Source organism: Acinonyx jubatus, chromosome A1 (genome assembly GCF_027475565.1).
Source record: "Acinonyx jubatus isolate Ajub_Pintada_27869175 chromosome A1, VMU_Ajub_asm_v1.0, whole genome shotgun sequence".
Taxonomy (NCBI): Eukaryota; Metazoa; Chordata; class Mammalia; order Carnivora; family Felidae; genus Acinonyx; species Acinonyx jubatus.
Genome location: NC_069380.1, coordinates 82,525,700 through 82,548,083, shown reverse-complemented (window position 1 = coordinate 82,548,083; position 22,384 = coordinate 82,525,700). Strand labels below are relative to the sequence as shown.

The following is a 22,384-nucleotide window of genomic DNA, read 5'->3' as shown; positions in this document are numbered from 1 at the left end:
TGCTGCCTCTCAGGGACATACTCTGAGAAGAGTGAATAATCTCTCCCCAGTGAGCGCCAATCAATCTTCAGATTGTTGTTCCACACTATCTGACCCTGAGTTGTTTACTGACTTTTCTCCAGGAGCAGCACAGTGTCCTCCAGGCTCTATCACCACTGACCTTTAAAACTCCAGTCTTTGAGCCCCACTGGCTGCAAAAACTCATGAAAATAAGCACCTTTCATTTTCCCAGCCTATGCTTTTTGGGGAAATATTCTCCTTTTGCATTTCCCTCCGTGCTTCTCTCTCTCACCTTTCTCCACAACCACAGTTCTCTTCCATCCACAGCACCTGTGATCTGTTTCTCCCCTAAAGCATACATCTGGACTTCCTACCTTCCTCAATGTGGTGTATTCTCTGTCTGTAGTTGTGGGGTTTTTCTTTTAAGTTTATTTATTTATTTTGAGAAGAGATAAGGGGAAGAGAGGGGGAGAGAATCCCAGGCAGATTCAGCACTGTAAGCATGGAGCCCAACATGGGGCTTGATCCCATGAACCATGAGATCATGAACTGAACTGAAATCAAGAGTCAGAGGCTTAACTGAATGAACCACCCAGGCACCCCTAGTTGTGGATTTTGTTCCTTCAGTCTTCAAGATTATTTCTGTGGTATTTACAATGATTTGATAGTTATCTTATTGTCTTCATAGGAGGAGATGAGCCTAGGGTCCTGTTACTCTGTCACCATCTTGTTATTCCTCTCAGCATTTTTTTTAAATGCTACAGTATTTTTTTTAAATTTTTTTTAACGTTTATTTATTTTTGAGACAGAGAGAGACGGAGCATGAATGGGGGAGGGGCAGAGAGAGAGGGAGACACAGAACTGGAAGCAGGCTCCAGGCTCTGAGCCATCAGCCCAGAGCCCGACACGGGGTTCGAACTCACGGACCGCGAGATCCTGACCTGAGCTGAAGTCGGACGTCCAACCGACTGAGCCACCCAGGCGCCCCTCCTCTCAGCATTTTTTAAAATATAAAATAACTTTGCTTACTAGCACTTAAAATTTGTTGGAAGCATACAAATAATAATATCATTTTTATTACAAAAACATCCAGAAGATTAAAAACAAATAAGCTGCAGGAAATTTTTAAACACACACAACAATCTCTATTGATTGGGTTACCTTAAGCCATTGGAGCAGAAGTACATTTAGTACATCCCTCAAAGAAGACATATCTCCCATGTTCACATCAAATATATTTAGGAATCAGCATGGATAAGGTAGAATAATAGACAAGGTGGAGCAGGGAGCTACCAACAACAAGGTTAAATGTTTTTCTCCTTGACATCTGACCTAAGGCCTTCTCCATCTGCATTATAGCAATGTTTGTATGTCTCTATTGCTGAATTACTATGTCTGTCTCCATTACTCTCCTCTGCTTTCTGAATAGAAATATTTCTTGAATTATCTTGTTTCAGTTTTACCACTGTATAAACACTGTATCCTTTATGTTCTCCTGATAGTCAGATGACAGTCGGTTCCATTGTGTAATGGTTAGCACTCTGGGCTCTGATAGTCAGATGACAGAAATTATTTATATTTTACTTAGTAAGTGAGCAGGCCAAGAGGACTCTCTTTTGTTTTGAGTCCTCCAGGAATCTGAGAACTTGAGCTGCAATAACTGGACAGATTTTGACTTTCTTTCATGAGGATGGTTTATTCTATACGTGGAAAAAGGGCTATCTAGCAATTGTTGGTGAGCAAAGTGACTGAATGTGGCAGAGATGGCCAGTATTCTATTGGAGATGGATACTTTCCTATCATTAGGTAGAGATGTTCCTAAATGTGTTTGCCCTCTTAGGGCTTTATGTCTCAGTATTCTCCCAAGTGGATGAAACCATGTGGATATGAAAACCCTCAGGACATCAATGGAAATACATCCTATGTGAACAGGACATCCTGTGGAATAGAAGTGGAGGGTCATATTATACCGACAGGACATTCAGTGAGATGTCACTGCAAATGCATTCCATGTGAGCAGAACATCTTGTGGAGTATCAATAAGAGTGCTATCATTTACTTCTGGGACATGAGACTTAATTCTCCCTTTCTCTCTTTTTCCTTGGCTGAAGCCTGGCTATAAATAAAAAGAGACATTTAATGGGAGGAACTTGGATCTCTGAGTCACTGCTTGGATAAGCACCACTTATAGAACAACTTGACTAGGAACCATCACATGTTATTCTGCCTGAGAGAGGAATTAATTTATTTTTATGATGTTAAGCCTCTAAGATTTGAGTTTAGTTCATATAGTGGTTAGGTTAAATTCCCTAATAATAGAGAAGTTTTCTGGAAAAAAAATGACTATAAGTATGAAACTTATGAGAAAGGATTATTGTTGAAAAATAGCCATGTGTTCTGTGTGCCTGCAGTGGAGTAGGGAAGAATAGACATGGTGAAAATAAGGCTGGGAGTTCAATGAGGCTTGATTATTTGTTGTCCCAGGTAATTGTACTTTCAAGTGACATGGAGAATAACGGGAGAGTTTCGAGAAAGACATATTTTTAAAGACTTACTCAAATGTCTGCGTGGAGAATGAAGGAGTGAAAAGTTGGGAGAAATAATGTGTGTTAGAAGGGTAATGGGGTGGAAAATGGGGTGGTTTTATGACATATTTATCTACCAGAAAGGCAACAGGATTTGCTAATGCCTTTAGATTTATGAGAGAAGTGAAGTATTAGCTTTGAGTTTAATTGGGCAAAGATATTGAAAATGGGGTTTACATTTTCTAATATGGGGTGGACTGAGGAAAGCACACAGGAGGAAGAGAGACAAGGGCTCACCTCAGAATAGGAAAGAGTGGTATGTCTACTAGCCAAGATAAATTACTGAATAAGCACTTTGATATCCTAGTCCGGAGTGCAGGGCAGAGGATAGGTATGAAATATTCATTTGGTGGTTTTCAGGAGGTATTTGGCATTTGCAACTATGACCCTAGATGAAATTCTGGAGAAATCTGAACAGAGAGAGTGGGAATCTCTAAAGGCAAGAGGGCAGTGAGATGAAGAATTTCCAGTAAAGGTATCAGGTCTCTGATGATGAAGGAAAAACAAGAGAAAGAGATCCATGATACCCAATTCTGATCATTGAGAAAAATGAAGACTGAAAATTAATCATTATATTTGGAAAGGTTGATGTCATTGTTGCCTCTGGGGAGTTTCCTCAGAGGACTGATGGTGTAACTGAACCAAACAAGAGTTTGTCCACCGAATGTGCAGCAAGCCACTAAAAACTGACATTGGTGTGGCACTTCCCAGGAGAATGGGGAGCTGATGCTCAAAGTCCCAAACTCCCTGATGGCTTACAAGCAGAACTTTTGTTTTTTGTTTTTAACTTTAACATTTATTTATTTTTGAGAGAGTGAGAGAGAATGGGGGAAGGGCAGAGAGAAAGACAGAGACAGAGGACCTGAAGTAGGCTCTACACAGTGAGTGCAGAGCCCGATGCGAGGCTTGAACTCATGAACCATGAGAGCATGACCTGAGCCAAACACAAAAGTCAGCTGCTTAACCAACTGAGACAACCAGGCACCCCTTATAAGCAGGAGTTTTTAAAGGGTGAAAAATCGGAGTAAAGGCTTCAGGGTCCTGGATAAATGTGATTGAAGATTAGGACTGGTATAAAATTTCATTTCCTGATCATATTGTTCCTTTTGGCTACTCCTGGTCTGATTCCAGTGTGGTGGTGGTGAGGTGGCCATTCTGTTTCAGTGGCCCGGTTGTTCCACTTTAAGGGCCCGGAACTGCAAAACATTCTTGGCAGATAGCATTATGATGTCACCTCTAGATTTACATGTTACCTCTAAAGGCAAGTTCTGGATCCTGTGACTATTACTAAGCTTAAAGTTATTATTAGTTTTTTTTTTCTTGCAAACATGACACATTATGTTTGTTATCTCAAGCAGAAAGAAAAACATCCCATAAACTTTTGGAAATCAACTTTACATTATTTCCTGAGGCGATTCTACAGGTTCCTGTAATAGCAACTAGGGGCTACATGACTCTAGTCAGAAGCAGCTAGTAGCCGTATATCAAACTTTGGTGTCTGCAGGGTCTTGCATCCCTGGTTTCAAAAGGAACAACAGTTGGATTGGAGTCAATTGGAGAGAAAATGGGATAATAATTTTAGAGGAAATGATTCATTCAAAGGGGTTTTGGGGATCAACAATTGCCAGTGATATTTCACAGCCCAGAAATAGCTCCCATAGAGAGAAAGCTGACCTGGAACTGTTTTCACAGGACATTGCTTAAGAGGACAGCCTGTGGGAAGTTTTATTCAGGGAAATGATCAGGTGCTGAAACAAATAGGTTTCTAATTCAATTGTTACAATTGTTCCTAAATAGATGACTGGTAGATTTCCTTTCCTTGAAGCCCACTTTACCCCTCACCCTTTCACCAAGGTCACATTGCCCCACCCCTTCAGTGCCAACCTCATTGTGTTCTACAAATTTCTGGAACACATCACATCTTTCTCTCTGGGCTTCCTTCACATTCTTTGCACATGGAGTTCCCGTCCTTCTCTGTTCTCTTCTTCGCACAAAAACACTTATCACAGATGCCGGGTGTCAGCCTCATGTACCTCCCCAGAGAGCTCCCTAAAGGTTCCCATTCCAGGCTGCTTGACTGCCTCTTTATGCATCTTCTCACCTGCCAACAAGTCTCTAGAGGGCAGAGGTCATGTAAGTCATTTTCTCCATTTTGACCTCAGCATCTCGCCCGCTTCTTACTTAATGTTTATTGAATGGATGGAGGAATTGCTCTTTCTAGGGCAACTGATTTTCTTAAAAGTCACCTGCTCACTGTTGTGAAGATGGTGTTAGGTTCAAGTGCACATCAAACTTGCTCTTTAGAGTGAGGAAGTCAAAAAGTTGTGAGAATCTAAGAATAGCTTTTTATCACCCTCTTGTTGTAGATGGGGACTTTGAGGTCACTTTTCCAGGCTGTGCAGCAGCTTGCTGGGCTCGGACAAGGTGTGTGTTCTCTGGCTCTGGGTCTGTTTTCAGAGTAGTATTCCTGAGCTCACCCTTAGACACATCTTGACTATATAGGTGTCTGTGGCCTGTTCCTTGGTGGAGCACAGGGTGCTGAGCACTAGGGTGGCCCTCCATTTGGGCAGGACGTCTCAGTTATGCAGCCCAAAAAGGATGCTTGCTCTCTTCGGGTGCCTCCTTTCACCCAGCCTTCAATGTTGCTACGTGGAAGTCCCTCCAGGCCCGATGCTGACGTCGCCTGTCCAGGATGCAACGGATCTGGGCTCTGAGCTATATGGCTAATGCAAACACATGACCACCCTGAGCATCGACACTGCACTACTGTCCAGAACCTCAGAGGAAGTGTTTGTTCTTGTTTCCCACCACCCCTTGCGCAGCGCAGAGTGAGAGCTGGTCCCAGTCTTAGGGAAGTTGGAAGACAGCCACCTCGGGCCCTGAGGAGACCTGTGCAGGCCGACCAATGCTGCCACCTACTGGCTTTGGGGGGAACTGCCGCTGCTGCTTCAGACAGCCCAACCTATGGAACCCCTCAGGATGCCTTGCTGTTTCTCTTGAGGAAATGCTTCTGGCAAGGGCAAGTGCGCTTTTCTAGTTCTATGACTCTCTCTCTTTTTTTTTTTTCTTCTGATTTTTAGCTTTACAATTGTTGCAAAGAAGTATTTTACCTTAATTCATAACTAAACCAACCATGTCCTTGGATTAAAAAACGCTGCATTCTTCTTTGGATAATTTTGCAAATCATTTGACTTCTCGGTCTCAAATATTGGATGAAAAACACCCTCCTTGAGTATTAGTTCCTCAACTGTAAAAATGAGGATTATCTTTAATGTATAGGTTTGTTGTGGGAATTTAATTTGATAATACACATGAAAAGACTTTGAGGTCATTTAAAAACAACACAAGCCGTATCAATGCACAATTATACACGGTTGACAATATCTGTCCTGTGCTCTCTTCTTGTGTACAGGAACTTACCTATCTTTATAAGAACACTAGTTTGGATTATTGCTATTATTGTTACTGTTCTTGTTGTTATTATTATCCTCCCCACAATCCATTACTCTCCATCACCCTCCATCAAACCAACCACGTTTCACTACTGAGAGAGGAAAAAGAAGCCAGAAAATTTGAAACTCTGCTTGAAGTCATTAATAGCATCTATGACCCCAATATATCTTACAGAAATTACCAGCAGTGCTCAATTTTTCTTCATTAAATTTGCTAAACTAAAAACTGATAAGCACATACTTTCTTCAGAAAACAAAACAGAAGACATTTTATTGATAATACTATAACATAATGATAATGATACCTAATCACTTTGAATACATTAACTCATATAATCCTTATCACTAACCTAACTCTTAGGTCTCATTACATCTTCTATTTTGATTAATAGTGTGTTAACCATTTCCAATATAGTACCTAGGTTATAGTAAGCACTTAAATTCATTTGTTGAATTAATCATTTTTGTCTATTCAGGTAAGTAATCTAAAAGTCTTCATATAAAATGATGATAGTTCATCATATGATATCCAATTGGTATTTACTTTCCCCGGCCACAGGAAAAATTCAACTCGGAATTCATTTTACGACCCCAGAGAGAAACAGAGCCAGTAAATGCCAATTGACTAATTTTATATATGGAATGTAGTGTAACCAAGCAAAGTTGTGGTACCCTTTTATCAACATCTAAAATCATCTTAACTATATTCTTTATCTAATTGTTCACAATACAATACACACAAAAAAATTAAGTGAAAGTTCAGACTGTGTTAATTAAAGTGCTACTGGTGATGGAGTTGATATAGCTCCTTTAATTTTCTTATAGTCATCTTAATATAAAAACATATGTACATGTACACATGCATGCATACATATCAGAAAACACAAGGGTGGTAAAAGAGATATACTGTATTACATTGCTACTCAAGAGTGTTAAAAAGTAATCTTGAGGTTTATTTGGCAATACAGATTTTTTTCCCTTGATGTAGCATTTCCATTTCCTGAAAACTCTTCTGAAGTAGAGTTGCAGAGGAATATTCCTATACAAAGCTATCCATTGCATTGTTGTGCATAATGGCCCAAAATTAACCTAACATAAAAAAAAGTTACAATTGTTTTTCTTTATAGCAATTTACCATGAGATAAGTAAAATCAGATAGCAGAATTGTGAAATTATAGTATATTATGATGTGAAATAATGAAGTAAATATACTTAACATGACTTAGTTATCACACTTTGATCCATCCATAATTATATACACAAATTATAACACTGGTTATTTTATTGGTGGAGTGACATGTGTATTACTATGTTTATTTACTGTCACTCTCATTTTAAATAATCACAGGAAGTATTCTTATTTTTATTTAATTATTTGTTTATTTATTTTATTTTTTAATTTATTTTTTACTTAATTACATCCATGTTAGTTAGCATATGGTGCAACAATGATTTCAGGAGTAGATTATTAATGCCCCTTACCCATTTAGCCCATCCCCCCTCCCACAACCCCTCCAGCAACCCACTGTTTGTTCTCTATATTTAAGACTCTTTTACGTTTTGCTCCCCTCCCTTTATGTTCATCTGTTTTGTATCTTAAATTCCTCATATGAGTGAAATCATATGATATTGGTCTTTCTCTGACTAATTTCGCTTCGCATAATACCTCCAGTTCCATCCATGTAGTTGCAAATGGCAAGATTTCATTCTTTTTGATTGCTGAGTAACACTCCATTGTATATTTGTACCACATCTTCTTTATCCATTCATCCATTGATGGACATTTGGGCTCTTTCCATGCTTTGGCTATTGTCAATAGCACTGCTCTAAACATTGGGAATTCATGTGCCTCTTCGAAACAGCACACCTGTATCTCTTGGAGAAATACCTAGTAGTGCAATTCCCGGGTTGTAGGGTAGTTCTATTTTTAGTTTTTTGAGGAAACTCCAAACTCTTTTCCAGAGTGGCTGCACCAGGTTGCATTCCCACCAACAATGTAAAAGAGATCCTCTTTCTCTGCATCCTTGCCAAGATCTGTTGTTGCCTGAGGTACTGTTAATGTTAGCCATTCTGACAGGTGTGAGGTCATATCTCATTGTGGTTTTGATTTGTATTTCCCTGATGATAAGTGATGAACATTTTTTCATGTGTCTGTTTGTCATCTGTATGTCTCCTTTAGAGAAGTGTCTATTCATGTCTTTTGCCCATTTCTTCACTGGATTGTTTGTTTTTTGGGTGTTGAGTTTGATAATTTTTTTTATAGATTTTGGATACGAATCTTCTGTGTGATATGTCATTTATGAATATCTTCTCCCATTATGCCAGTTGCCTTTTAGTTTTGCTGATTGGTTTCTTTCCTGTGCAGAAGATTTATTCTGATGAGGTCCGAACTTTTGTTTCCCTTGCTTCCAGAGATGTGTTGAGAAAGAAGTTGCTGTCGCCGAGGTCAAAGAGGTTTTTGCCTGTTTTCTTCTATAGGATTTTAATTTAGGATTTGATTTAGGATTTCTTACATTTAAGTATTTAATCCATTTTGAGCTTATTTTTGTATATGGTGTAAAAAAAGAGGTCCACATTCATTTTTCTGCATGTCACTGCCCACTTTTCCCAACACAATTTGCTGAAGAGACTGTCTTTATTCTACTGGATATTTTTCCCTCCTTTGTTGAAGATTAGTTGAAAATATGTTTATGGGTCCATTTATGGATTGTCTATTCTGTTCCATTGATCTGAGTGTCAGTTTTTTGTGCCAGTACCATGCTGTCTTTATGCTTACATCTTTGTAATACCTTTTGATATATGGAATGTGATTCCTCCAGCTTCAGTTTACATTTTCAAGATTACTTTGGCTATTCAGGGTCTTTATGGTTCCATACAAATTTTAGGATTGTTTTTTCTATCTCTGTGAAGACTTCTGGTGTTATTTTGATAGGTATTTTCCTTGAAGAGGTAGATTGCTTTGGGTAGTATCAACATTTTAACAATGTTTGTTCTTCCTATCCAGGAGCATGGAATCTTTTTCCATTTTTTTGTGTCTTCTTCAATCTCTTTCTTAAGCTTTCTGTAATTTTCAGTGTATAGATTTTTCACCTCTGTGATTATGTTTATTTCTATGTATTTTATGGATTTGGGTGCAATTATAAATGGGACTGATTCCATGATTTCTCTTTCTGTCGTTTTATTGTTGATGTATAGGAATGCAACCGATTTTTGTGCATTGATTTTTTTATCATGCCACTTTGCTGAATTCATGGATCAGTTCTAGCAGTTTTTGGTAGAATATTTTGGGTTTTCCATATAGAGTATCATGTCATCTGCAATGAGTGAAAGTTTGACTTCCTCCTAGCCAATTTGTATGTCTTTTATTCCTTTGTGTTGTCTGATTGCTGAGGCTATGACTTCCAATACTATATTGAATAACAGTGGTGAAAGTGGACATCCCTGTTGCATTCCTGACCTTAGGGGGCAAGCTCCCAAGTTTTTCCCCATTGAGGATTATATGAACTCTGTGCCTTTCATATATGGCTTTTATGATCTAGAGGTATGATCCTTCTATCCCTACTTTCTTCAGTTTTTCTTTTTTATCAAGAAAAGATGCTGTGTTTTATCAAATGCTTTCTCTGCATCTTTTGAGAGGATAATGTGGTTCTTCTTTTTTCTTTTAATGTTGTGCTGTATCCTATTGATTGTTTTGTGGATATTGAACCAGCCCTGAATCCCAGGTATAAATCCCACTTGGCCATGGTGAATAATTCTTTGAATGTATTATTGGATTCATTGGTTAGTGTCTTGTTGGGGATTTTTACATACATGTTCAACCGGGAAAATGCTCTGTAGTCCTCCTTTTTAATGGGGTCTTTGTCTGGTTTTGGAAACAAGGTAATGTTGGCTTCATAGAAAGAATTTGTAAGTTTTCTTTCCATTTCTATTTTTTGGAACAGCTTCAAGAGAATAGGTGTTAACTCTTCTTTAAATGTTTGGTAGAATTCCCCTTGAAAGCCTTCCAGCCTTGGACTCTTGTTTTTTGGGAGATTTTTGATTACTAATTTCATTTCTTTGCTGGTTATGGGTGTGTTCAAGCTTTCTATTTATTCCTATTTCAGTTTTGGTAGTTTATAGTCTGCTAGGAATTTGTCCATTTCTTCCAGATTGTCCATTTTATTGCCATATAATTGCTCATAATATTCTCTTCTTCTTTCCCTCATCCTCCCCCTTGTCCTCCCCCTCATCCTCCCCCTCCCCCTCTTCCTCCTCCCCCTCCTCCTCTTTCTTCTTCTTCTTCTTCTTCTTCTTCTTCTTCTTCTTCTTCTTCTTCTTTTTGTACTTCTGCAGTGTTGGTTGTGATCTCTCCTCTTTCATTCTTGATTTTATTTATTTAGGTCCTTTCCTTTTTCTTTTCTATAAAATTGGCTAGGGGATACCAATTTTGTAAATTCTTTCAAAGAACCAGCGCCCGGTTTCATTGATTTGTTCTAATGTGTTTTGTTTTGTTTTGTTTTATTTGTTTGTTGGTTTTTATGGCATTGATTTCTGCTCTAATCTTTAATATTTCCTGTCTTATGCTGGTTTTGGGTTTTATTTGCTGTTCTTTTTCCAGCTCTTTGAGGTGGAAGGTTACGTTGTGTATCTGAGACCTTTCTTCCTTCTTTAGGAAGGCCTGGATTGCTATATACATCCCTCTTATGACCGTCTTTGCTGTGTCCCAGAGATTTGGGGCTGTGGTTTTATCATTTTCAATGGATTCCATTTATTTTTAATATCCTCTTTAAAACTTGGTTAGCCCATTAATTCTTTAGTAGAATGTTCTTTAGTCTACAAGTATTTGTTATCTTTCCAAATTTTTCTTGTAGTTGATTTCGAGTTTCATAGTGTTGTGGTCTGAAAATGTGCATGGCATGATCTTGATCTTTTTGTACTTGTTGATGGATGATTTGTGTGCCAGTTTGTATGTTCCATGTGCACTCGAGAAGAATGTGTATTCTGCTGCTTTGGGGTGAAATGTTCTGAATATATCTGTTAAGTCCATCTGGTCCAGTGTGTCATTCAAAGACATTGTTTCCTTGTTGATTTTCTGTTTAGATGATCAGTCCATTGCTGTAAGCTGGGTGTTGAAGTCCCCTACTATTATGGTATTATTATCAGTGAGTTTCTTTATGTTTGTGATTGATTTATATATTTGGGTGCTGCCACATTTGGCACATAAATGTTTACAATTGTTAGGTCTTCTTGGTGGATAGACCCCTTAATTATGATATAATGCCCTTCTTCATCTCCTGTTACAGTCTTTATGTGAAAATCTAGATTGTCTGGTATAAGTATGACTACTCCAGCTTTCTTTTCATGACCATTAGCATGATAGACGGTTCTCCATAACCTTATTTTCAATCTGAAGTTGTCTTTAGGTCTAAAGTGGGTCTTTTGTAAACAGCATATAGATCAATCTTATTCTTTTTCTTTCCTTTCTGTTACTCTATGTCTTCTGAATTGAGCATTTCACACATTGATGTTCAGAATGAGTACTGAAAGATACTAATTTATTGCCATTATATCACCTGTAGAGTTGGAGTTTTTGGTACTGTTCTCCAGTCCTTGGTCCTTTCTAGTCTTTGTTGCTTTTGGTTTATTTATTTTTTTGTCTTTTATCCCCTCAGAGATTCCCCCTTAAAATTTCTTTCAGGTCTGGTTTAGTGGTCATGATCTCCTTTAATTTTGTTTGTCTGGGAAGCTTTTAATTTATCCTTCTATTTTGAATGACATCCTTGCTGGGGAAAGAATTCTTGGCTGCATATATTTCCAACTCAGCAAATTGAGTATATTCTGCCACTCCTTTCTGGCCTGCCAAGTTTCTGTGGATAGGTCTGCTGCAAACCTGATCTGTCTTCCTTTGTAAGCTAAGGACTGTTTTTCCCTTGCTGCTTCCATGATTCTTTCTTTGCCTGAGTATTTTACGAATTTGACTATGATATGCCTTGTTGATGGTCTTTTTGTTGTTGTTGTTGAATCTAATGGGAGCTCTCTGTGCTTCCTGGATTTTGATGTCTGTTTCTTTCCCCAGGTTAGGAAAGTTTTCTGTCAGCCCTTTTGCTCTCTCTTCATCTTCTGGGACCCCTATGATTCTGATGTTGTTCCTTTTTAATGAGACACTGATTTCTCTAATTCTTAAATCTTGTTCTTTTGCCTTAGTCTCCCTCTTTTTTTCTGCTTCATTATTCTCCACAATTTTGTTCTCTGTATCACTGATTCTCTGTTCTGCCTCATCCTTCCTTGTCACCATGGCATCCATTCGAGATTGCAGCTCAGTTAAAACATTTTTTATTTCATCATGATTAGTTTTTACTTCTTTTATCTCTGCAGAAAGAGATTCTAATCTATTTTCAACTCCAACTTGCATTCTTATTATCATGATTCTATATTCTGGTTCAGACATCTTGCTTGTATCTGTGTTGATTAAGTCCCTGGTTGTCATTTCTTTTTGTTTCTTCTTTTGGGGTGAATTCCTTCCTTTCATCATTTTGGAGTAAGAAAATGAATTAATAAAGTAAAAAAATACAATTAAAAAATTAAAAACAACACAAAGAAATCAAAATAGAGATGCAAGATCTTAGGTATGTTTTGGTGTGGTTGTTGAAAGAAGCTTGATAGATTAGAGAAAAAAGGGAAAGTAAGAAAAGAAAAAGGAGAAGAAAAAAAAGGAAATTCAAATTTATTTACTTTATTAATTCATTGAATTTTCAAATTTTCAAACGTTTGAAAGAAATGAATACAATAAAATAGAATAAAATGAAATAATGAAAGTAAAAAACAATTTCAAAAATTCACAAAAAAGTAAAAAATATAATAAAAAATGGAACAAAAATGTTTTTAATAAAATGGAAAAAAAATAGAATTTTTCCTTTCTGTATTCAAGAATAAGAAAAGGAAAAAAAAATGAATAAAAAGACCAGAGAACAGGGGCGCCTGGGTGGCGCAGTCGGTTAAGCGTCCGACTTCAGCCAGGTCACGATCTCGCGGTCCGTGAGTTCGAGCCCCGCGTCAGGCTCTGGGCTGATGGCTCAGAGCCTGGAGCCTGCTTCCGATTCTGTGTCTCCCTCTCTCTCTGCCCCTCCCCCGTTCATGCTCTGTCTCTCTCTGTCCCAAAAATAAATAAACGTTGAAAAAAAAAATTAAAAGACCAGAGAACAGAATGAAGTACAATTGAATTTATATCTGATTTCCCATAGAAGTTAAGTTGTGAAGCACTTTATAGTCCGTAAACTAAGCAGGCTGAGACTTGTTTTTGTCAAGAGCGCTGTTGGCCCATTTGAGCTGGGTTTAATGTAATGATCCATTCTCCACTAGTTGGTGCTGCTTAGCTAACTGGAGTGGATGGCTGTGGCTTGTATAAGCATGTATGCACATGTGCAGGAGGAGTGAAAATGGTGTCACTCAGCTTCCTAGTCTCTAGTATAGGAACTCTGTGCTATCCACCACCGACAATCAAGCACCCCTCCTTTGTCTCCAGCTTCTGTATACTTTGTGCTTCTACACTGTCTGTGACCAAGCTGTCAGGCTGCCAGATAGCACATCAGTCCTGAGTTTTATCTCAAATGGGACTGTGTTTCCCAACCCCTCACTTCTGAGGGACTGTGATTTTGACCCACTCAGACCTTCTGGGGGAGGGTCTTGCTAAGAAATGGCTGGGTGCTGGCCCACCCCCTGGAGCTTTCACAAGACCATACTGCTACCAATACCCAGAACCTGTGGCTGGGTGACCAGGCTGCCACCAAAAAAGTTTGCACAATCTTGTAGAAGCATCTTTTCAGGGTTTATGGAAAATCGCAACACACATCTGGCACCAGGCTTCCCCCTTAATGTCCTTGTTCCAGCACCAGCGAATCTGGTTGTTCTCTGGGGCCCACTGGGACCTTTGCCTGTGGGGTGGCCATACAGCTTGTACCAAATGTCATCCCAGCAGGGGAACCGCCTGTCTCCATGTAGCCTGAGGACCCTGAGAGCCTCACTCTCTGATCCCGGGGATTTTCCCTTCTCACCAGAGCACCTCCAGGTATTGGGCTGCAGAGTTTCAGACTCTGCACTCCTGCTGTTTATAGTCTTCATGGAATTTAAACCCTCTTATTTCTCCTGTTTCTGTTCAGTCCCTGTGGCTGCTTCTATTTTTCCACTTTCTCTCCAGATGCTTTTTTTTGGGGGGGGGGCGGAGGGATAAATCCTGTACTCTACCCCCATCTCTGTCCTCTCCCCACAAGCAAAAATGGCTCCCTGCCCTCTGTGGCTTCTCTATCCCCAGTTCACCTCTATGCACTGCATACTTGCCAAGTTTTGTGGTTCAGGCTGTGCAGATTGCTGTGTTAATCCTAAAATCAGTTTTCTAGGTGTGCAAGATTGTTTTGTGTTGATATGGCTGCATGTCAGAGAGGAGAGTTGCAAAACAAAACAACAACAACAACAACAACAGCAAAATAAAAAAAACTTCCATGCTGTTCTGCCATCTTGGCCATACCTAAATAATCACAAGAAGTATTAATCTGAAACCACAAAGTCTGGTGTTCCCAGAGATAAATTGAACATATCAAAGTTTTCAGATTGAACTAGCACATTTTTTTTGCTTTTTGTAGTGATGAACTATTTTCCATGTTTTTGCATTTTTTAAATGAATTGTTGTTTTAAAAAAAGAAAGCAATGGCTTTTTTTTTTTTTTTCAAACAAAGGTGGCTTGTACATGAATTAAGAATTACCAATCTGGAATAAAGTATTTTCACCAACTTTGTTTTCTAACCTTATGTTAAATAAGGTTTCATAATAATCACTTTCTTAAATTGACACTGACAATAGGCTAAACAAAAACATACTTTCTTATCAAATTGGCCAGTACTTTTATTAAATTGGTGATTGTACAAGTTATTTTGGTGGCATTTAGTTAATGAGTGGACTTTATGAGAAGGTGATTATTGAAAGAGAAAAATGACAGGATTAGAGCTGACAATTGTTCTTGAAGTGAGAAATTAAATGACCAAATGAAAACTTCTCTTTCCTTCTGTTGGCAATTTTCCCATTATTACTAATCTGTTCTCTAGAGGAATAAAAGACATAAGTGTTTGGTGATGAAACATCCATAAAATAGTTGTTCTCAAGCTACTAATTAAAAAAAATACTGGAGAGAATTCAGCCCAATCACTTTAGCTGTGGAACCTTTGCTTACAATTTAGACATTTGAGTGAAGTCTCAGTCTGGTTAAGTACCAACCAGTGCCAGTTTAATTCATAACCCTTGGATTCTTAGAAGGAGATGTCTCCATAAGAAATCTCAGAATGATTATGATGACATTCTGCAGGTTATTTAAACGTTCTCTTGAGTTCTCTGGTGCAATGTGCCCCAAAGTTTTTGTGGCACTGAAGTGTAAAATCCATGGCTCCAGTTAAGGTTTCATCTTTAAATACTTCTAACAATCTTCTTTTTGATGATTTGTGTCTTTCAACCTGAATCTCCTGCCATCACTTCAAGGAAGGAAGGAGACCTCTATGAGGATAAGAAATAAGGAAACCAAGGAAGTTCCATTTTATCTGCTTATTTTCTAAGTTCTTATCTCTTGTGATGTTGTCTGTAACTAGTTTTGCTTTTGATTCATATACCTTTTTCTAGATATAAGTCATCTGCTGTTATCACCTTCTTCACCTACATTCTAAGGGTAAGAAAACCATTTGTATCTCTTAAATAATGTGCATGGGGGCTAGGGTGGGGTATGGGCGGGAGAATGGATAAGAAAGGTCAATGGTTTGATAAAATTCAGATATTTTTTGCACCTCCATTTACAACAAACTTGATGTAAATTTAAAACATGAAGACTTAAGTAAGATGCCAAAACAATTAAATTGAATAGGTTTGTAAAGTAGAAATTTTGGTGGAGGTTTAAGGAATTAGGGTGCTCTACCTTAAGAAGAATGGACTGGAAGTAGATGAAGCACAAGCCAAGTGTCCAAAGGCAAATATTTTTGACTGAACTAATAAAGCCCAAATTGTAGACTAAAAACTAGTTGTCAAACCTTAAAACATAGGCTATTATTTAACTATTTCTGACTACTGTCACATTACTCATTTAGCACACATAAAGGTAGGTTTTTCAGGTGAAAATGGAATACTTAAAATGGGATCATCAGTATAATAATAGATATAGTATATATATAGATATAGTATAATATAGGTATATAGATATAGTATAATAGGTATACTATATGTGTATATGCTGTATAGTTATAATATAATATAGATATATAGGTAGAGTGTAATAATAATCATAGAAACATTGAGAGAGGGCTGCAAATTTTTTGTTGCTTCAACTACAAATATGCATTCACTTGTTTAAAACAAATATCACTTTCTTGCAGAAGGGCTTAGGATAAAGATAATCAAATGGAAAATCATTCTGGTAGCATTGTGATAAAGCCAGTAACTATTTCATGAACTGATTCTATGTATTACATTTTGTGGCCCATTTTAGACACATCAAGAGGCAGTATCCAAAAGGTGGGAGTGCTTTTCATTAATGGTTGTAGCTGTTGGTTGGAAAGATGCTGTTAAGCTGTGTTGAAAGTGCATGGATAATGTATTTATGTGGTTAGAAGGGAACCAATGGCTGACAACATCACCTCTCTGACTGATATCATTCACTTTCTTTCTTCCCCAGAGACCCAGTTTTGTTCTGACTTAAGAGGTCTTCCAAGTTAGCCTTTTTGGTACAGTGTGATTTCACAGGGAGTAGCAAAAGCAAATATTTATATTTATTGTCCCCTCATGTACACATTTGAAATGGGAAATATTAAGTATAGGAGTCATTAAATTCTAGGAGTAATCTATTGATATGTAGACCATCTGTTATATGCAAGACTGTTCTAATAACTGCAAATATAAAGACTATTTAGATGATGGCTCTACTCTCAAATATGTCACATTGTAGTTGGGAATATAGAAGGAGCAAATAGAAACCCTAGGCACACTGCTACAAGTTGTGGAATCAAGTGGAAAAGCTATCATGGGGGTAAGAGGATGATGTTCTCCCTGGTCAGAAAGATTGAGAGCATCAGGGAGAGATTGAAGATATGTTTATGGGACTCTGATTACCATCAGGATCTAGTCCATTTTACTTGGAAAGGGACTAAATATAAAGTTTATAATATTCAGTAAGTAAAATAAACCAGATTATATGATGCTCTGGTAAAGTGTCTTCCTGATTCCTCAAGCGCCATTCAATTCTGCAGAGCCTCAAGGTTGCTGTTTCTTGAGCCTCTGCCCTTGGGCTCATTCTTTCTTATCTCTGTGCTAAAATTGCTAAACTATGTATAGATTATTATAATTTTTATATACATATGTACTTCTGTAAATGAGTAGTAGTATGTGTTTTTAATCAAAAATACATCCTGCACATATTTACATGACCAGAAACCCTAAACTACATCACTATTATCAATAGGTACAAGGTAAGCTGCAGGGAGTTTTATTTTGTCAGTCTGGTGATGTTGATTATTTAGATTGTTTCCAGTTTATTTTTATTGTCAAAAGCAATGATTGATTAGCATCTTTGCATATACTCACATCTTCATACTATTTTTTCCTCAGAATAAATTTGTAAAAATAGCTGAAGTGTAGATGTTTATAAAAGATGTTTGATATAAAATAAATGTTGCCAAAAACATCTAGAGAAAATCTTTTAATTTGTACTCATGCTATCAGTGTGTAAGAGTGCATGAACCCGCTTTCTCATACTGAAAATCCTAAATGTATGGGGTACCTGGCTTCCTCAGTTAGTGGAGGGTGCAATTCTTGAGTTTGGAGTTGTAAATTTGAGCCCCACATTTGGTATAGAGATTACTTAAAAATAAAATCTTAAAATAAAGAATATTCTAAGTGTTACTGTCATTCTTTGAAAATTCCTTTTTCTTATGAAAAAAATAATATTTCTTTGTCTAAAAGTTTTCTTTTAGAAATGTAATATATTTTTTACTCAAGCTTTTGAGCCACCTGATGTAAAGATTGTGAGTTTAAAAGAAAAGTCTTAACCTTTAACTCTAAATTGTAATTTTTTTTTAATCTGTAAGGGAGACAAAATTTTACCTCTATTCATGTAATGTTTAGGTGAGATTCTTTAACAAAATGACAAATCAACAAAAGAAAAACAGCTTATTAATGCATACAGTGTATAACACCTAGGAGAAACCAAAACAAAAAAAAGTAACTCAAGGTGATGTCTTAAAACTGAGACTTATATAGCATCTTCAAAAAAGAACAATGAGTTTGTAGAGAAATTATAGGGCTCTTAGACTTCCAAGAGCAGCACATTGGAAATGTAAATATAAGGGAGGGAACAAATAGAGTAAGATTTTTTGCAGATTTATTAGGGGCCATCTCTGGGCTGATAAGAGTCTGCCTCTAGGAAAAGGATAATTTATATTCTGCCTTTATGTAGAAAAGAGAATTAATTATCTGAGTTTGCTTCTGCTTAATTTCCTTCAGCTCAAAATAACTTTTATGCCAGAGAAAGAGTTTGGGGTGATATTTTTGGTTTTCCTTCACTTCCATATAAATATTATTAAATTAATCCTTCCATTTATTTGAAATCTTATGTGCAGCAACCACTTACATGCTATGATTTTCTGTATATTTTGGAGAGTGGTGGTGGTGAAGGATGTTTATTTCTAATCCGTCTTTTCTGTCTAGTTGTTCAGCTTCCATATTTTGCATAGGTGTTACAGAGGTGAATGTACTGTCAATTTTTAACATTTTTCCCTCTGGACATTTAACATATGCTCATTCTTTCAGATACACTTTAGAATTATTTCACCAAGTTTCTCCAGAAAAAAGTTCCTATTAGAATTTCAATTAAGAGTGCATTGTATTAATTTTACACTTTTCTCCAAGTTTAGTACCAGCTATTTCATCATTTTTGTTGATATTGTGTATCAATATTTTGTTGATGTTATGAACAAATATGTTAACATATCATGAGAGTATTTGACACTATTACTGACACCAGAAAGGGTCCATGTGGGAAGTTATGTGAGCTGAGACCTGGGATTATAGAAACCACATAGAGAATAATTGTGTTCCAGGCAGGGGGGACTTCTGAGTCTGGTTATTTTCTTGGAGACAAATGTGAGAAACTGACAAAGCACTAGAGAACAGAGTCCTGAATATTCAGGCTACCAAAGTTCATGCAAACCACATTCAGGACTTTTATCGTTAGCCCACAAATAATGCTGAACTTTAAAGCATATTAGGAGGGAGAGGGAGGGGTGCCCATGACTCAGTCACTTAAGCGTCTGACTTTGGATCAGGTCATGAACTCACAGCTCATGAGTTTGAACCCTGTGTTGGGCTCTGAGCTTCAGCCCCTGTTCGTGCTCACTCTCCCTCTTTCTCTCTTTCTCTCTCAAAAATAAACATTATTTTTTTAACAAAAGGAGAGGGAGTGGGTTTATATGAACAGATTTGCAGATATGGTTTTTTAATGCATTGCTGGGTTTAATAACTAATATTAATTTGGGGGAGATTTTAATCCACATTTATAATTGAGAGTAGTTCATAATTATGGGGCATTAGTGTGTGTGTTTTTTTCAGGTTCTCTGATATTAAAAAAAATAACGTTTATTCATTTCTGACAGAGAACAGAGCATGAGTGGGGGAGGGGCAGAGAGAGAGAGAGGGAGACAGAATCTGAAGCAGGCTCCAGGCTCCGAGCTGTCAGCACAGAGCCCAGTGCAGGGCTCCAGCTCACTGATCATGAGATCATGACCTGAGCCAAAATCAGACACTCAACTGACTGAGCCACCCAGGCGCCCCAGGTTCTCTGATATTTTAATGAACAATGCCTGTAATTTTATTTAGTGTGTTTTATTATATAATAGAATCACTTTATCTTTTTGTTGGTTTGTTTTTATTTAAATTCCAGTTAGTTAACATACAGTATAATAGTAGTTTCAGGTGTACAATTTACTAATTCAACAAATGAGTGAAGAAAAAAATAAGGTTGAATAATGATCAGATGGACAATGCAGTGATCCAATTTACTATATTGCATAATTTTCAGCCATATCTACAACTTAATGGTTATGTCTAGATGAGGCAGGTCAGTTTCATAGTTGCCATAAACTTCCCAATTCAATAAAACATCTTCCTAAATTATTTGGTTATTTGAATTAACTCAATCAATTGTTGTACAGCCCTATCCGTGTTTTAAATAAACATGAAGCCAACTCTAGGTGAAGCATCTGTGGGGTCCACACATTCTTCAATAATAACTACACTCCCTTAAACTGATCAATTGCCAAATATCCATTCGTCTTCATGCCATGGAGACTCAGCTTCAAAATTTTTCCTCAACAAGAAGAAATATCCAAGAAAGAACCTGCAAATCCACCCCACAACATATACACATGAACAAAATGTTTAATATTATACAAGTAATTTTAATTTACTAATGCTTATACTTACATATTAAATGATTCATATTATCTACTGGAATTTTCTTTAACCCCCCACTTATTTCCTTATCACTCTAGGTCCAACTTAACACCATGGTTGGAGACAATAAAACCTGTTCCAGTGACTTCACCCTCATAGGGCTCTTCACTCATGGTGCAACCTCAGGCTTCCTTTTCAGCATAATTTGTGTTGTATTCTTCATGACCATGATAGTTAATGGGGTCATGATCTTCCTGATCCATATAGACCCTTACCTCCATACCCCCATGTACTTCCTGCTCAGCCACCTCTCCTTCATTGACATGATGTACATCTCTACCATTGTGCCCAAGATGCTGGTCAATTATCTTGTGGGTAAGGGGACTATCTCCTTTGTTGCCTGTACAGCCCAGCACTTTCTCTACATGGGCTTTGTGGGGGCTGAATTTTTCCTGCTAGGACTCATGGCTTATGACCGCTATGTGGCCATCTGCAACCCGCTTCGCTATCCTGTTCTTATGAGCCACCAGGTCTGTTGGATGATCTTGGCCAGCTCTTGGTTTGGTGGTGCTTTGGACAGCTTCCTCCTCACTCCGATCACCATGAGTCTCCCGTTCTGCAGTTCCCGCAAGATCAATCACTTCTTCTGTGAAGCACCTACCATGCTGAGGCTGGCCTGTGGTGACAAAGCTGCCTATGAAATGGTAATGTATGTTTGCTGTGTCATGATGCTGCTGATCCCCTTCTCTGTGATAATTGCTTCTTATGCCCGAATTCTCATCACAGTGCACCAGATGAAGTCAGCAGAAGGGAAGAAGAAGGCTTTTGCCACCTGCTCATCACACATAATGGTGGTGACCTTGTTTTATGGGGCCGCCCTGTACACATATATGGTTCCCCAATCCTACCACACACCGATCAAAGACAAGGTCTTCTCCACCTTTTACACCATTCTCACTCCTTTGTTAAATCCTCTCATTTACAGCTTGAGAAACACAGATGTAACCGGGGCCTTTAAAAGGGTCTTGGCAAGATGTCAAGGGGTTCATGGTGTGACACGGGAAGGATTCTGACAGTCTAAATCATCCACATCTGCTCAGGGGTGCATGGGTGCTGTTACTTGGGGTTATACCATAGGTAATATTACTAATGTATTCAGCAACTGCCAATGCCAGTTATGCTGAAAAGTGCATCAGCACTAATTTTGTCAAAAATGTGAAACCTTGTAACATGAATAATGCTAGAGTGCCTAAATACCACTGGTGTTTATTATTTTTCCATGTCCTCCCATTCTGTTACTGGACGCAATGGGTCCCTTCGCTTGGTGAATGCAAGCCAGTAGCACATACAAGGCATACAGTCAGTCTGGTATGGAAGCATTTATTTCCTTGCAGTAACTAAGGAGAATACTGGGGATATTTCCTAAAGCATTGTATCTCTTTGGGGATAGTGCAATTAGCTTTCATTTAGTATACAGATGGGGCAGAGGCCAGAAGCTTGCATATACACTAGGAAACTTATACATATTCTATTACTTAGGCATTCCAAGTTTACTGTGCATACTTAGCACATTTACAAGATAGTGCATATGTCTCAAGTTCAAAAAATTGCCTAGGATCTGCCTCCAGAGCAGATTTTAGTGTTGTAATCCTCTAAAGTTAAAGGTAGAGAAGTTCAGGGGAATTCTGCACATGCTTCAGCTCTGATCTGGCTCAAAATGGTTCTGTGTTAAATCCCATGTCTGCACATATCATGTCCTCTTCTAAAGGTCTTGGTGCTTTGCCTTTTCATGTGGGTCTTCTGAGTTGGGCTTCTGAAAAACATCTTATAGAAAAAACTTTACATACCACCTGGAGCAACCCTCTATGCTGGTTACGATTCCAGTTCTTTTTTTTT

At 37.9% G+C, this 22,384-nt stretch overlaps 1 protein-coding gene across 1 annotated transcript; it reads left to right on the top strand.

Moving 5' to 3' along the window:
* The first annotated feature begins 20,601 nt into the window (after positions 1-20,601).
* LOC106974779 (olfactory receptor 2T6) lies at positions 20,602-21,561 on the top strand. Its single transcript, XM_015072074.1, has one exon. It carries the CDS (start codon positions 20,602-20,604, stop codon positions 21,559-21,561), a length of 960 nt encoding a protein of 319 aa, XP_014927560.1.
* Positions 21,562-22,384: the final 823 nt, after the last annotated feature.

What these genes read in the sequence shown, in the direction of transcription:
- LOC106974779 (XM_015072074.1), top strand. Translation starts at nt 20,602, where the DNA reads ATGGTTGGAGACAATAAAACCTGTTCCAGTGACTTCACCCTCATAGGG.